We start from the raw sequence: 14,302 nt of genomic DNA, 5'->3' as shown, positions 1-14,302 counted from the left end.
AATCTGGGTAAGTGTTTTTCATGTGCCCACTCCCTCGCAATTTAGTTACATCTTGAGCTGTGAAGGGCAGTGGTGGTTTGTCTGTTTTTATTTGGCTCAAGTTTGTTTCAGGAGGTACACGACCCTCCACCTCCTCCCACCCCAAGCAGCCAGTTCCTCATTGTCTTTGCAACCTACTAATAGAGGCCCCCCCCCCCATGAACATAAGCACATTGATTTCCTAGCATGGGATTTACTTTTAGAGAGGAAAAATATATTCGATTCTGAGATAAATGCAAATATATCCACTCCAAGCAGTCTGTGTAGCCCCTCACTCTTTTGGCCAGATATGACTAGCCATGGGCTAAGGCAGATTTACAGTCAACAGTAGCCCCCGAATCTCTAGCTTTTGCCCCTCCTCCTCTATCAAGTGACTGATTTTTATGCATGAGATAATAGACAAGCCTTGGGTGACCTGCTTTTTTTTTTTCTTCTTACTTTGCTTCCCTCCCCCGTTTTAATTTTTTTTTTTTAAATTTTTCCCCTTGCGGTAAAATAGTGCTGAAGAAAGAGGGCACTAGCGTACAGCCCAGATAGCATCCTTGCACCGTCTGGATTGGAGCTGAGGCGTCTGTGAACCGAGGGCGGCCGCAGTCCTCTGACCTGGGCACCACAGCTCTGTCTCTCCGGACTCAGGAACGTGTGGTGGAGTCCATACCCTCCGAAGCGGCTCAGGTGAGTGGACGCCCTCCCGCCCGGTGAAACCTACCCCCAAAGGCAGGCAACGTCCTAACATATCGGATTTTCTTCAGGAGGACCTTGGTGTATTTGCTCCCTTTAGTGCTGCCTGGGAAGCGTCTGGAGCGGAGGGTGGTGGGTTCCTGGCTTGACATCCCCCTCCCCTTGCATTCCTCCTTTTCTGTGCTCCCTCAGTCCCCGGCACTGCTCTTGTCCTCTCACCTTGAGAAGGGATCGGGGAGGGACAGGAGAGGGAGCCAACTTCAGCCTGGCAGGCAGCTAAGATTTGGCGCCTCTGTTCCCCCACCCCAAGAGAAAAGGCGGTTGGGATGGAATATCTTATCTATCTTCACGAACGCTGCAAGGCAAACAGAGAGGGTGAAGCGATGGTGGGAGGCAAGAGGAGGTGTGTGTGTGTGTGTGTGTGTGTGTGTGTGTGTGTGTGTGTAAGAACACGAAGGAGGGAGGTGGGAAGAGCAGAGGGAGGTCAAGGATTTGCAGAGCAGTAGCATCCTTAGCAGGCGCGAGCTCTGTCCCAGGTTTGTTCCGAGCGCTGTCCAGGGTACTGAACGCGGTGCGGCTCTGGCGAAAGCCACCCATCCCTCTGTTTCCTAGGCAAAGCCCAGAGGTCCTGCTTACAGGGGTCCGTATTCAGGCGGACGCAGGAGACCCTCCACCTTTCCCTCAGTCTCTGAAAACAAGTTGCCATTGGACCCATTATTCTTAAATATCTACAGTAAGCTTGACTTCTAAGGCGGGGGGCGAGCGGGGGAGGGCAAAATACCAAACTCCAACATCCGGAGACTTTCCCAGGCGTTGCCTTAGTAACTAATACGGATATCCACAAGCTGGCAGATTATATATATATTTACTACTGTAATTGTATGCTAGGGTCTCTTCAACCCCTCCAAGAGAAAATAAAAGGTAGGTCCCATGTTCGTGTTTAAGACCTGTTTCCACCTTTCAGATAGTTTCCAAATTTTCTTATGTGTGTGTATGTGTGTGTGTGGGTGGGGGGGGGAGTTGATCCTTTCATATCCGAAAAGTTCTTTTAGGTTGAAGGTCTTAGCTCCTCCTCATCTCTTCTCCCTCCCCTTGCTGACCCCCCCCCCACCTCAGAAACTTGGTAGGTTCGGGGGAAAGGGGGAGAGACTTGAGGCTGGAGGAGGAGGCAGGTCAACCGGACCGTGGTGCCTGCAGAGCGAGGAAGGTGTGTGTGCGTGCGTGCGTGCGTGCGTGTGTGTGTGTGTGTGTGTGTGTGTGAGCGCAGACCACTTCCCTTAGTGACCAGCCGTCTCTGCTGGATGCTTTGAGGTGCAATGTCCAGGGTGATAATATCACATCCCCAGAGTTTAAGCACAGAGCGTCCAGATGACCCAGCTGTGATTTCTCCTTGTTTTATCAGCAACGTCCACTGCGCACCTGATCCACCTACTTTGATGCAGCAGTGAAGAGCCCGGGGTCCCTAGCTCCCCGAAAAACACCTGCAGGGTGTGGAAGCGGTCGTGGAGGACCAGGAGGAGGAAGCGCAGGGGACTGAGGCGTCGGGGGAGGCAGCGGAGGCGACGCACGAGCGGTGTCTGCGGAGGGGGACCGAGCAGCGAGAGGCAGCGTCCGGCGCCTGGTTCGTGCGCCCGGACAGAGCCCCGGGGCGGGACGGCGTGGGAACGCGGCTGGTCGGCAGGGCACCACGTCCTCGCCACCATGCTCCGACTCCTCTTGGCTTTCTTTCCAGCCATCTTTTTGGAGATGTCCCTTTCTCCCACAAGCCCGGACAGGAAAACGTTGCTGGCAAGTGCTTCTTCTCAGCGGTCTGTGGCCAGAATGGACGGAGATGTGATCATTGGAGCCCTCTTCTCCGTCCATCACCAGCCCCCCGCCGAGAAGGTACCCGAAAGGAAGTGTGGGGAGATCAGGGAGCAGTATGGCATTCAGAGGGTAGAGGCCATGTTCCACACGTTGGATAAGATCAACGCGGACCCGGTCCTCCTGCCCAACATCACCCTGGGCAGCGAGATCCGGGACTCCTGCTGGCACTCCTCGGTGGCCTTGGAGCAGAGCATTGAGTTCATCAGGGACTCTCTGATTTCCATTCGCGATGAGAAGGATGGGCTCAACCGCTGTCTGCCCGATGGCCAGACCCTCCCCCCAGGCAGGACTAAGAAGCCCATAGCTGGTGTGATCGGCCCGGGCTCCAGCTCCGTAGCCATTCAAGTCCAGAACCTTCTCCAGCTGTTCGACATCCCCCAGATCGCCTACTCTGCCACCAGCATCGACCTGAGCGACAAAACTTTGTACAAGTACTTCCTGAGGGTTGTCCCTTCTGACACTTTGCAGGCGAGGGCGATGCTCGATATAGTCAAACGTTACAACTGGACCTATGTCTCTGCAGTCCACACAGAAGGTAGGCATTCTGTTTGCCCAAGAAAATTATGGAGAGAGCCAAGGCGTTATATGGTGTGTTTGTAAGGTCGACCCTGTTTGTTTGTAGCACTGTGTGGAGCCGCCTTTACCCTCCTCAGTACACTCTCACCCAGGCATCCCTTTTCTCTTCATTCCCTCATAATCACAGTGCAGAAAAACCGTATACCATGGTGTCTCTGGGAGGGGAAGAGCCAAAAAGATAATGACACTGCAAAGTGCAGAGTGCACAGTGTCCAGCTGAAGGTGTGTTCTCGTATTCTGAGTTTGTGTTTGGTAGGGTTATTGGCCTAAGGTATTATAGTTCTCTTCATTGACTGTTTAAGAGTTTCCAAAGTGTAATGGGTTAGTTCATGGTGAGCGATTCTCTCGCGCTCACCCTCCCTCCCTCCGTCCATCGCCCTCTCTCTCTCTCTCTCTCTCTCTCTCTCACACACACACACACACACACACACACACGATTGCCTTTCTCTACTGTGGGTTTGAAATTTGGCCCTGAGAGCTTTCTCTTGTCTCAAACGGTCAGAGGTGTGTTCCTTTTGTCCTCTTGGTGCTTTGAGTCACACCAACTGAACTGCTCTGGGAATGGGGACTTCATGCAGTTTTCACACTCACAGATCAGAAATGTGCATTTTCAATCGGGGGGGGGGGGAGGTCATAAGATACAAAGAAAAAGTCAATATTATAAACTCTTTTCCTTCCTCTGTATGTTAAAATTACACAAATATCCTTATTTCTGCCCACTTTCAAACTACCTTGTTTTATGAGAAAAGGCACCAAGAATCTTTTGTATATGAAACTCAGTTCTAGTCTTTATCATAACTTCGCTCTTCAAGTGTAAAGTTAGATCAATTGTAAGTTACCAATAAAAGGATAACAGGAGTCAGGCTTAAAATAACTTTTATAAATGTCCTGGGGTTGAAAACTTTGATTTTTTTCCCCAGAATTTCATAGATATGAGTATGTGTGAATTCTCAAAGATTTTCTTACATAAAGATTATTTTATATTCTTCACTATTTTAACCATAGTTTACATAATTTTATATAAGAGAGATTTTCAAACTCATCTATTCTTGACCTCTATATTGAGTTTAGAAGGAACCTGAGGGCTTGGTTATGAGCTTACTTCCGGAGTAATTCACATGTATGTACGCTGGCATGTGGAAGAGACTCGGGAAGGTATTGCTTCATTTATATTTCTTAAGATCAAACTTTCAAAGAAAGGTCATAGACATGGCTTCATTTATAAATATTTATACAGCAGTCAGTTATTTGGGTGAGGTCTGATTATAAAAATTTGAAAAGGCATGGCACTGAAGTGGGTATGTGGTTATTGTTAATGTAAGCAGATGCTTTAATTTAGGAAGGAAATGGAGTCTTCCAAACAAAAGCAATGGGGAATTAATTACACATCATAATCAAAACTTTTTGCTACAATATTGTGGCTGTCAACACCTAATTTCTGTTTCTGAATGTTGATTTTTAGTTATGTTACTTTTTGAGCTACCAGTTGAGTTCAGATGTCAATCCTTTACATTTTAACCTTTAGTGTTCATTTACTGCAATAGTGTTTTAATGCAGTTTCCTGTTGTGCTTTCATGGAGCCCTTGGAAGCAAAGCCAGAATATGGAAATGTTGACCCTGGAAAGATCCTCAACAAGGAGTGGAAAAAAATCTAGACTGAACATGATTTATTTAAATATTCAACAATTCTCTCTCCATTAACCTTGATAACTGATGAGTGATAGCAGAAGTGTAAGGTCTTCCTTCAGGAAAAAAAAAAAAAGTAATTCATTTTATAGTAGCTTCATATTCCAAATTCATATTATATTTTGGGAGAAGATAGGAATAGAAGTCTTCCTTCTTCTGAGACTATTTCCCAAAAGCATTATGCTAAAATAATTGTTAATCAGGACTGCCAGCTGATGATAGAGTTTTGTTTGGATAACTAATTGGACTTGTGTTTGGTAATTATATTCAGGAATGACTCATATCATGATTTTACCTGTATTAGCTTGGGCTATTTTGCTCTTTGATGTTGCATGGTAAGGACAATGTCTTCACACTATCCGCAAATTTCAGAGCTAACTTTGGTATTTGTCTTATTGTAGGAGATTATACCATTCATGTTGCCAGTCATCTATGCTATCTTGTTTTTTTTCTAAAAGAATTGGTTTATTTTATTAGATACAACACCTATGAGAACAAATTGCTTTTATTTTCTGTGATCTGCAATGAAATTTTGTGTAAGCTCCTTTGTGTAAGCTCTGGCTGATAATTTTTAATTCTGAGGCTCTGCCCTCTGCATCTCAGGGACCCATGGTGTCTAGGCCTACAGGCGCTTTCTTGGATCACTTAGTAATTTTCATGCTTGTGGACTGATGGGGTCACCTAGTGATGACAGTTTCCTGTCAGAGAGCTCCTAAGACCACATGCCAGTGCTTGCTGCCTCTACCATCTGGGCTGTAGTCAACAAGGGGAACTGTAGGGTCCTATAATGGCAATTTGGAGCTCAGAAGTCCTGGAACCATGATGACCTTCACCTCTCCTTTCCAAATCAGCTTTCCCCTTGACAATTCATAAGCACCATTTCTTTTATTGGCAACTAACCTACTGCAAAAGTTGATAGCAAAAGTGACCACACTAATGTACCTTCATTTCTATAGTTAATTTTGGTGATTTTAAAATCATAGATGGGACATCTACTCTTTGTCTGGATGGTTTTGTTATTTAATTACTTTGTTTTGCACGGAGGTAAGCTTTGAGGTATTTTCTGTCTTGTTTTTAGCCAAGGGAATTTTGTTCTTTTATTCTCTTACATTATTTCCAATCTTCCCTGACACCATTTATGCTGCATGTGTCTTCTGTCCCTGAGAACTGTCAGTTTACCTGACACCGGGGAGAAAGTGCACCAGGTGTTACCTGCAATAGATGCTCCAGAAATCGTTCTTGATTGCTTCCTGGAAGGACTCATTGAGCAAGATATTCCAAGGAGGAAGCAGGATGGGGAAGCAGTCAAACTACATCTACAGATAAAATTTGAGAGCACTTTGGAATGAGATGCTTGCTTGGCATATGTGTCTTTATGCTAATCAAAAATGGACCAAAATAGCCACTTCTGAGAAGACTGTTTTGGCCAAGGACATTTTAATTCATTTTTCTGATAAAACACAGGTTCCAGGTCAGAAATCATGCCAGTCATTTCAAAAAGTTTTACAAAACAATACTTAATAAGCTTGGTTGATTAAATTAAAAGCATTGAGGAAGTTCAGTAAAGTTTGTAGTTTCAGAAAAAAGTTCTTTTTTTTTTTAGATTAGATTCATTTTCATTTTTAAGATCCTTTTTCTTTCTATCTTGCATCAGGTAGCTAAATGAACAGTAATTTTAAAGATACTGTTTTCTTGGTGAGTTTTGGATTAGTTAGTTTTTTTTTTTAACTTCATTTTTATTTATTTATTTGAGAGAGAGAGAGAGAGAGAGAGAGAGAGAGAGAGAGAGAGATATCAAGAGAGAGAGAGAGAGAATGGGCATGCCAGGGCCTCAGCCACTGCAAACAAACTCCAGACACATGTGCCCCCTAGTGCATCTGGCTTATGTGGGTCCTGGAGAGTTGAACCCGGACCCTTTGGCTTTGCAGGCAAACACCTTACCCAGCCCCTAGTTAGTTTTTCTTTTTTAATTATGAGAGAGGGAGGGAGAGAAAATTGGCGTCTTCTAGGCACTAGAATCAAGCTTTAGATGAAGCATGCACTACCTTTTGCACATGTGGTCACCTTGTGTGTCTGGCTTATGTGGGTTCTGGGGAGTTAAATGAGGGTCCTTAGGCTTTTCAGGCAAGCACCTTAACCATTAAGCAATCTCTCCACCCCTTTTTAGTAAGGTTTTGATATGCACTTACATATTGTATTTAAAATTTTTATTTATTTATTTGTTTATTTGAGAGCAAGCAAGAGAGAGAGAGAGAGAGAGAAGAGACAGAGAAAGTGAATGGGTGTGCCAGGGCCTCTAGCCACTGCAAACAAACTCCTGAGGCATGTGTCACCTTGTGAAGCTGGCTTCACGTAGGTACTAGGAGATTGAACTTGAGTTATTTAGGCTTTGCAGGCAAATGCCTTTAACTGCTGAGCCATCTTTCTAGTCCACATGTTGTATTTAATTGTGGTTTTTTTTTTTTTGAATTTTCTCAAACTTTTATATTTTTCTCTCTTTTTAAAATATGTTTTTATATTTTAGAAACTTTTTTCTGTTTAATGTAGAACTATTTAAGTTCCATAGCATCATGGGACAATCTTCCTAAGTCACAGACACAAAAGCTGACTATTATTTTAGCTGATGAAATTACATATAACTACTATTACTACCATAGTGTACCTGCTGTCACAGTTCCTTGGTACTTACCAGCATCTTTCTCTTTCTTGTCTTGATTGCAATCTATTCTACAGGAAGCATTTAATGAGTTGCTTTATTTTCCCATATAACTAGGAGTAGGAGTGTTTGGAAAGGTTATGTAGGCCAAAAAATAGTGGCCTAAATGACCGCTTTTATATCCTTTTTCATGCTGCATGTTGTCTAATTATTTTAAGTATTTGAATTAAATGGAGGTAATATGAGTCAAATTAATAAGATGACTCACACATGACTCTCAGCTCATTCTTCTTTATACCAAAACCTGACCCCCCGAAGCTTCCACTCATCTCTTCTTGACTATGGAGAGTCATTCAGGACAGTGTGCATGCCTCTTCCAGGTGACATTAACCACCAATGAGTCTTCTTTTTCGTGTGGCACATTCCAGTCGTTCATTCTCTTATACATTCTTTTGGTTTCCTTAGAGTCATAGCTGATTTCAGGTACCTTTTAGATAAATTAACATCCCAAGGTCATTAAAAACTTACATGCCATGTCCTGCTTCCTTTTATCCTTGAACACCTACCAACAATTTTTTATTACTAGTAGTAACATTACATCCAAAAGTAGAAATGCACTCATTTCTTTTTAAATGCAAAGTTACTTGTTTAGATCTGTCTTGTCTAATCCATTAGTATGTTCTGGGTTTTGGTTCATCTATCTTAGCATCTCAGCTTTATGCCCTCAGGATTTGATTTATAACATACCTTACATATGAATAAAACAGGGTCTGGTGTAAAGTCTTATGTCCTTCCATGTGAAAATATCTTCCTGGATACCTTTGGCAATCACTCAGCCTGGTGTGAGAGTATGATTTTCTTCTCCATGTTGTGCATCTGGCTTTATGTGCTAGGGAATCAAATTCAGGTTGGCAGATTCTGCAAGTTAGTGCCTGTAACCTATAAGCCATTTTCTCGGCCCATGCTTTTCTATTGCAGACCTTCTGCTGTTAGGTATATAAAGAACGAGAAGCCATTAAAGCAAGTATTCAACTCCACATGAACATTAGCTGTATAAAAACTATATGTCACATTTTTGAAGATAGTTGTTATCAAGTAGTTTATACTTAAAAAATTTACTTTTACATTTTTATTTATTTTTTAATAGTTTTTTTAAGGTAGGGTCTCACTGTAGCCCAGGGTGACTGGAATTTACTATGTAGTCTCAGAGTGCAGGGTGGCCTCGAACTCACAGTGCTCCTCTACCTCTATTTTAATTTGTTAATTAGAGAGACAGCACAAATGAGAGAGAGAGAGAGAGAGAGAGAGAGGGAGGGAGGGAGAGAGAATGGGCATGCCAGGGCCTCTAGTCACTTCAAACAATTTCCAGATGCATGTATCACCATGCGTGTGTGGCATATGTGGGTACTGGGGAATCGAACATGGGTCCTTAGGTTTTGCAGGCAAGTGCCTTAACCACTATGCCGTATCTCCAGCCTAGGTAGTTTATACTTTAAAATTGTGCTGTTTGAACACATGTAAAATAATTAAAACTAATCATGGCATTATATAGACTTGGAAATACAAATGTGTACGTGTTTAGGAAATTTTGGAATAAAATACTACTTGTCTATTTAGAGAAACAATAGAGAGAAGGGAATTTTGGTCAGTGCTTTATTTTGGAGCATGGCATTTGGAAAAGTTTCAAGCAGTGTTGGAACTATTTACATGGAGTGGTGATTCCAGACCAGGAACTATACAAAGGAATCCAGAAGTGGATGTTGATATTTTCTGATCCTGAGAGTCTTCATGGACATGAAGGACAAGTAACAGAGAATCTCGAAGCACATGTCAAATAGATTTGATTTCAAGAAAGGTATGTCCAAGCAGAATTCAATCTGATTTAAATATAATTAAATTTCTGAGATATGTAGGGAATTCAACATGGATAGCCGGGAGGAAAACCAAGTATAAAAGGTTAATTATTGTACAATTCTAGGTACTTGGCTGCTAAGATAATTGGAGGTATAGAAAATGCTCCAATGCCATACTTTGTAGGAGAATGTGTCCTAGTGAAAAGCTAGAGACAAAGGGAGTCGAGTCTCATATAACTGCAGTTATGTGATTCAGGATGACCAGGCGAATTCTGGTGTAGCTCTCAATATTGTGATGAGTAAATTTCAAAAACCTGTAAGTCTTGTCAGCGCACACTTAGATTTAATAGGTTCAAGCTGATAGGAACTTTTGGGTGAGAAAAGATACATAATTATCAAGAGAAGAAGTACAGAATAAAAAGTCAGGGCTAGTTATGAGACAGTTGGTAATTGCCAAAAAATTGAAAATTCAGATAAAACCTCGTTTACCCATACCATGGTTTTCTAGCTGATTGACCTATATACTACTTTATATTTTATCCTTGTATATCAGTCTCTTTAATCTCCATTCTGTTACACTTAAAACATCCTACATGGTCATTTTTTTTTTTTTTTTTCGAGGTAGGGTCTCACTCTGGCTCAGGTTGACCTGGAATTCTCTATGTAGTCTCAGGGTGGCCTGGAACTCACAGCGATCCTCCTACCTCTGCTTCCCAAGTGCTGGGATTAAAGGCATGCGCCACCACGCCCAGCTCATTTTTAAAATCTACATAACATAGCTCTCTAAATTCTTTTAAAGAGAGTGAACTAGGCATCTTTTCTTGAGCACATCGAGTCATGACTATGAATCACGATTTTGCATCTGGATATAGTTACAAGTAGCATAGAACCATTTTTTTTTCCACACTAAATTGCTATGGGTTGACAACTTTGAATTTTTGCCTTTGTTTGCTCCTATATTGGATAGATCTATATTGACTACATTTTCTAAGTTTTCAATCAGTATTTAACGAGTGGCTACTAAGCACATAACATCAAGATGAAACACAAAGAAGGAAAAAGAAAAAGCACATCTTTGTCATATTGAGGAAATGTGGACTGTTCTTGATTCTTCTGCCAGACCATTGCTCTGTGGTGATACTTGTCTTGGGGTACATTTAAAAAAAATTTTTTGTTTATTTTTATTTATTTATTTGAGAGCAACAGAGAGAGAAAGAGAGAGAGAGAAAGAGAGACAGAGAGAGAGAATGGGCATGCCAGGGCCTCCATCCACTGCAAACAAACTCCAGATGTGTGCGCCCCCTTGTGCATCTGGCTAACGTGGGTCCTGGGGAATGGAGCCTTGAACTGGGGTCCTTAGGCTTCACAGGCAAGCACTTAACCACTAAGCCATCTCTCCAGCCCCGTTTTTTTTTTTTTTTTTAATGGAGTTAGCCTGCAGACAGGAGGTGGCAGTGGCAGCTACTGTGATGTGTGCTTATCTTGTGGCTTGGCAGTTCCACTCTTGCGGTGACTTTTATAAGTAATATACACGATCAATGACTGTTTCATAGGATTTTGATTACTTGCTGGGCAATGGCTGAAGTGGCATCATCATGAAGATAATCTTTTCAAAACTGTAATTTAGGATGGTCTCGACTAAGACCACAAAAGGCTGGAAGCAACAGCTAAGACCAAAGTAGTTTGGTGAGTACTGACATCCATGGAGAAAGCGACTGTGCATACCACTCTGATTTTAGGTTGGAAGCAACATCTCCACAGAAGAAGGTTGTCAATTTTCATCGAAACTATAATTGCAAACCCAGACTTGAGATAAAATATAAAGCTGTGTCAAAACAATCACTGTCTTATCTATCAAAGACTTATCATTAGATTCTGATCTTATGCAGAAATATTTATTCCTTCTTATCCTTAATAATTTATGAATGTCTACATTTAAAAAAAAATCTTTTCATTTATTTATTTATTTTGAGAGAGAGAGAGAATTGGCACACCAAAGTCTCAGCCACTGGAGTTGAACTTCAGACACTTTTGCCACCTAGTGGGTGGGTATGTGTGAACTTGCACTTGCCTCACCTTTTTGTGTCTAGCTTATGTGGGATCTGGAGAGTAGAACATTGGTCCTTAGAATTTGCAAGCAAGCACCTTAACTGCTAAGCCATCTCTCCAGCCCAATGTCTACATTTTAAAATAATTTTAAAAATTATATATTTATTTATTTATATGTGAGAGGGCTGGGGAAGATAGAGAGGCAGACACACAGAGAGAATGGATCTCTAGGCACTGCAAATGAACTCCATTACCTTGTGGATCTGGCTTACGTGGGTACTGGGGAATTGAACCTGGATCCTTATGTTTTTCAGGCAAGCACCTTAACCACTAAGCTATCATTCCAGCCTGAATGTCTACATTTTAACTTACATGAAATCTTTCAATTGTTTTCAATTTCACAGGAAGAGTTTTTTTGTCAACCTGTTGGCATTATTGTATCAAGTACAGCTTTCACGTTTTTTGTTTTTTTTTTTAATTATTTATTTATTTGAGAGCAACAGACACAGAGAGAAAGACAGATAGAGGGAGAGAGAGAGAATGGGCTCACCATGGCTTCCAGCCTCTGCAAACGAACTCCAGATGCGTGCGTCCCCTTGTGCATCTGGCTAGCGTGGGACCTGGGGAACCGAGCCTCGAACCGGGGTCCTTAGGCTTCACAGGCAAGCGCTTAACAGCTAAGCCATCTCTCCAGCCCACGTTTTGTTTTTTTTAACACTGTTTTTGTGGCCAGCTCAGCGGATTAGCCTTTTTTATATGAGAGAGAGAGAGTGAGAGGTAGAGGGAGAGAATTGTGCATCAGGGCCACTAGCCCCTGCAATCAAACTCTAGACGCATATGCCGCCTTGCACGCTTGCATCACATTGTACGTCTGGTTTACGTAGGACCTGGAGAGTTGAACATTTGTCCTTAGGCTTTGCAGGCAAGCACCTTGACCACTAAGCAATCTCCCTAGCCCAACTTCCATGTTTTGATGAAGATAATCTATTGATTCAAGCAGAAACTAGAAGATAAGAAATCTCCATGTATCAATTTTAGGATTATCACTTTTTAGCCAACATATTGCAGATTTAAGGCAATATGAAAAATTAGAACCCAATTCTTTTTTTTGGTTTTTCAAGGCAGGGTCTTACTCTAGCCCAGGCTGATCTGGAATTCACTATATAGTCTCAGGGTGGCCTCGGACTCATGGCAATCCTCCTACCTCTGCCTCCTGAGTGCTGGGATTAAAGGCATGTGTCACCATGCCTGGCTTTAGAACCCATTTCTTTAAATAATTCAGGTAAAAGACTTTATTAGCAATGAAATAAGAGATTTGGGTGACCATAATTTCATTAGTTATTAAGTAGCATTTTAATTTTTTAAAAAATACTTTAGGGCTGGAGAGATGGCTTAGCGGTTAAGCGCTTACCTGTGAAGCCTAAGGACCACGGTTTGAGGCTTGATTCCCCAGGACCCATGTTAGCCAGATGCACAAGGGGGCGCATGCGTCTGGAGTTCATTTGCAGTGGATGGAGGCCCTGGCGCGCCCATCCTCTCTCTCTCTCTCTCTTTGCCTCTCTCTCTGTCTGTTGCTCTCAAATACATAAATAAAAATTTAAAAAAAAATTAAGAAAAATACTTTAATTTATTTGTAAAAGAGAGAAGAAAGAGATGGGAAGGGGAGAGCACATGGGCCTATCAGGGCCTTTTGATATTGCAAACAAACTTCCGATGCATATGCCATTTTGTGCATCTGGCTGTACATGGGTACTGGGGGATTGAACAAGGCTGGTATGCTTTTCAAGAAAATGCCTTTACCCACTGAGCCATCTCCCCAACCTAGCATTCCTTTTTTCTTTTATTTTTCAAGGTAGGGTCTTGCTATAGCACAGGCTGACCTGGAATTCACTATGTATTCTCAGGGTGGCCTACAACTCATGGCAATCCTCCTATCTCTGCCTTCCAAGTGCTGGGGTTAAAGGCGTGTGCCACCATGCCCGGCTTCAACCTAGCATTTTTTGAGATGGTCTCCCACTGTAGCTAAGGCTCTCCTAGAACATACACTGTAACACAAGCTGACTAAAGACCCTCAATAGTCCTCCTACCTCAGCTTCTTGGGTGCTGAGGTGATACGTATGAGTCACCATACTTGTTTTCTTTCTAATGAAGATACTCACCAATGTACACATGCACCTAGGATGAATTGCACACTTGTCAAGGCACTAGGAATATGTAAAGTAAAATAATAATAACATGAGTAGCAACTATCTTCCACTACTATTATTATCTTTAAGAGACCTATAATCTGTTGGAAAAGAGAGGAATACATGACTGGGGAAATGGTTCAGTTGTTAACTGTGCTTGCCTTGTAAACATTTTAGGCTGGAGATGAGGAAGTTGGACTCCTCAGAATTGCCATAAAATGCTGGGTGTGGCCACACATGTCTGTAACCCCAGTCTATAGGGAAGGAGGTGTGGAGACTGGAGAATCACTGGGATTTAATGATAGATAGCAGCTCTGGGTTAAGGGAGAGACCCTATCTCAAGCAAATATGTGGATGGGCAGTAAGAGAACACTAAATGTTCTTCTTTGGCCCCTACATGCACATGCATGGGACCTGTGTATCTGCACACATGTGCATATAACACCCACATACACACACAAATAAAACACACAAACATATGGCTTTGGGTTTAAAAACTACATTTGATCACTTTGTGAAATACATGCCCAGAAAATTATTAAAATACTATAGGTATCTGTTTTATTTGTAAATTGGAATTATTCTTAGTGTTATACTATCTACTTTATATAAGCCTTCCATAAAATAAGCATACGGCATACATCTCCTTTCGGTCTCTTTTGTTAAGTTGTCATTGAAGTCATGACTTCTCAGCTGAATGTGGAACAAGC

At 42.2% G+C, this 14,302-nt stretch overlaps 1 protein-coding gene across 3 annotated transcripts in view; it reads left to right on the top strand.

The window, feature by feature from the left end:
• Positions 1 to 586: 586 nt before the first annotated feature.
• Positions 587 to 14,302, top strand: part of Grm1 (glutamate metabotropic receptor 1) — a 426,514-nt gene continuing 412,798 nt past the window's right edge. For all 3 annotated transcript variants that reach the window (XM_004651140.2, XM_004651143.2, XM_004651144.2), the window contains exons 1-2: positions 587 to 714; positions 2,123 to 3,121. In XM_004651140.2, the coding sequence (XP_004651197.2) occupies positions 2,422 to 3,121 (700 nt within the window). In that variant the 5' untranslated portion in view covers positions 587 to 714; positions 2,123 to 2,421. The remainder of the gene's footprint in view (positions 715 to 2,122; positions 3,122 to 14,302) is intronic.

Source organism: Jaculus jaculus, chromosome 9, assembly GCF_020740685.1.
Source record: "Jaculus jaculus isolate mJacJac1 chromosome 9, mJacJac1.mat.Y.cur, whole genome shotgun sequence".
NCBI classification, from domain to species: Eukaryota; Metazoa; Chordata; class Mammalia; order Rodentia; family Dipodidae; genus Jaculus; species Jaculus jaculus.
The sequence above is the reverse complement of the archived record's forward strand: the minus strand, read 5'-3'. Positions and strand labels throughout refer to the sequence as shown.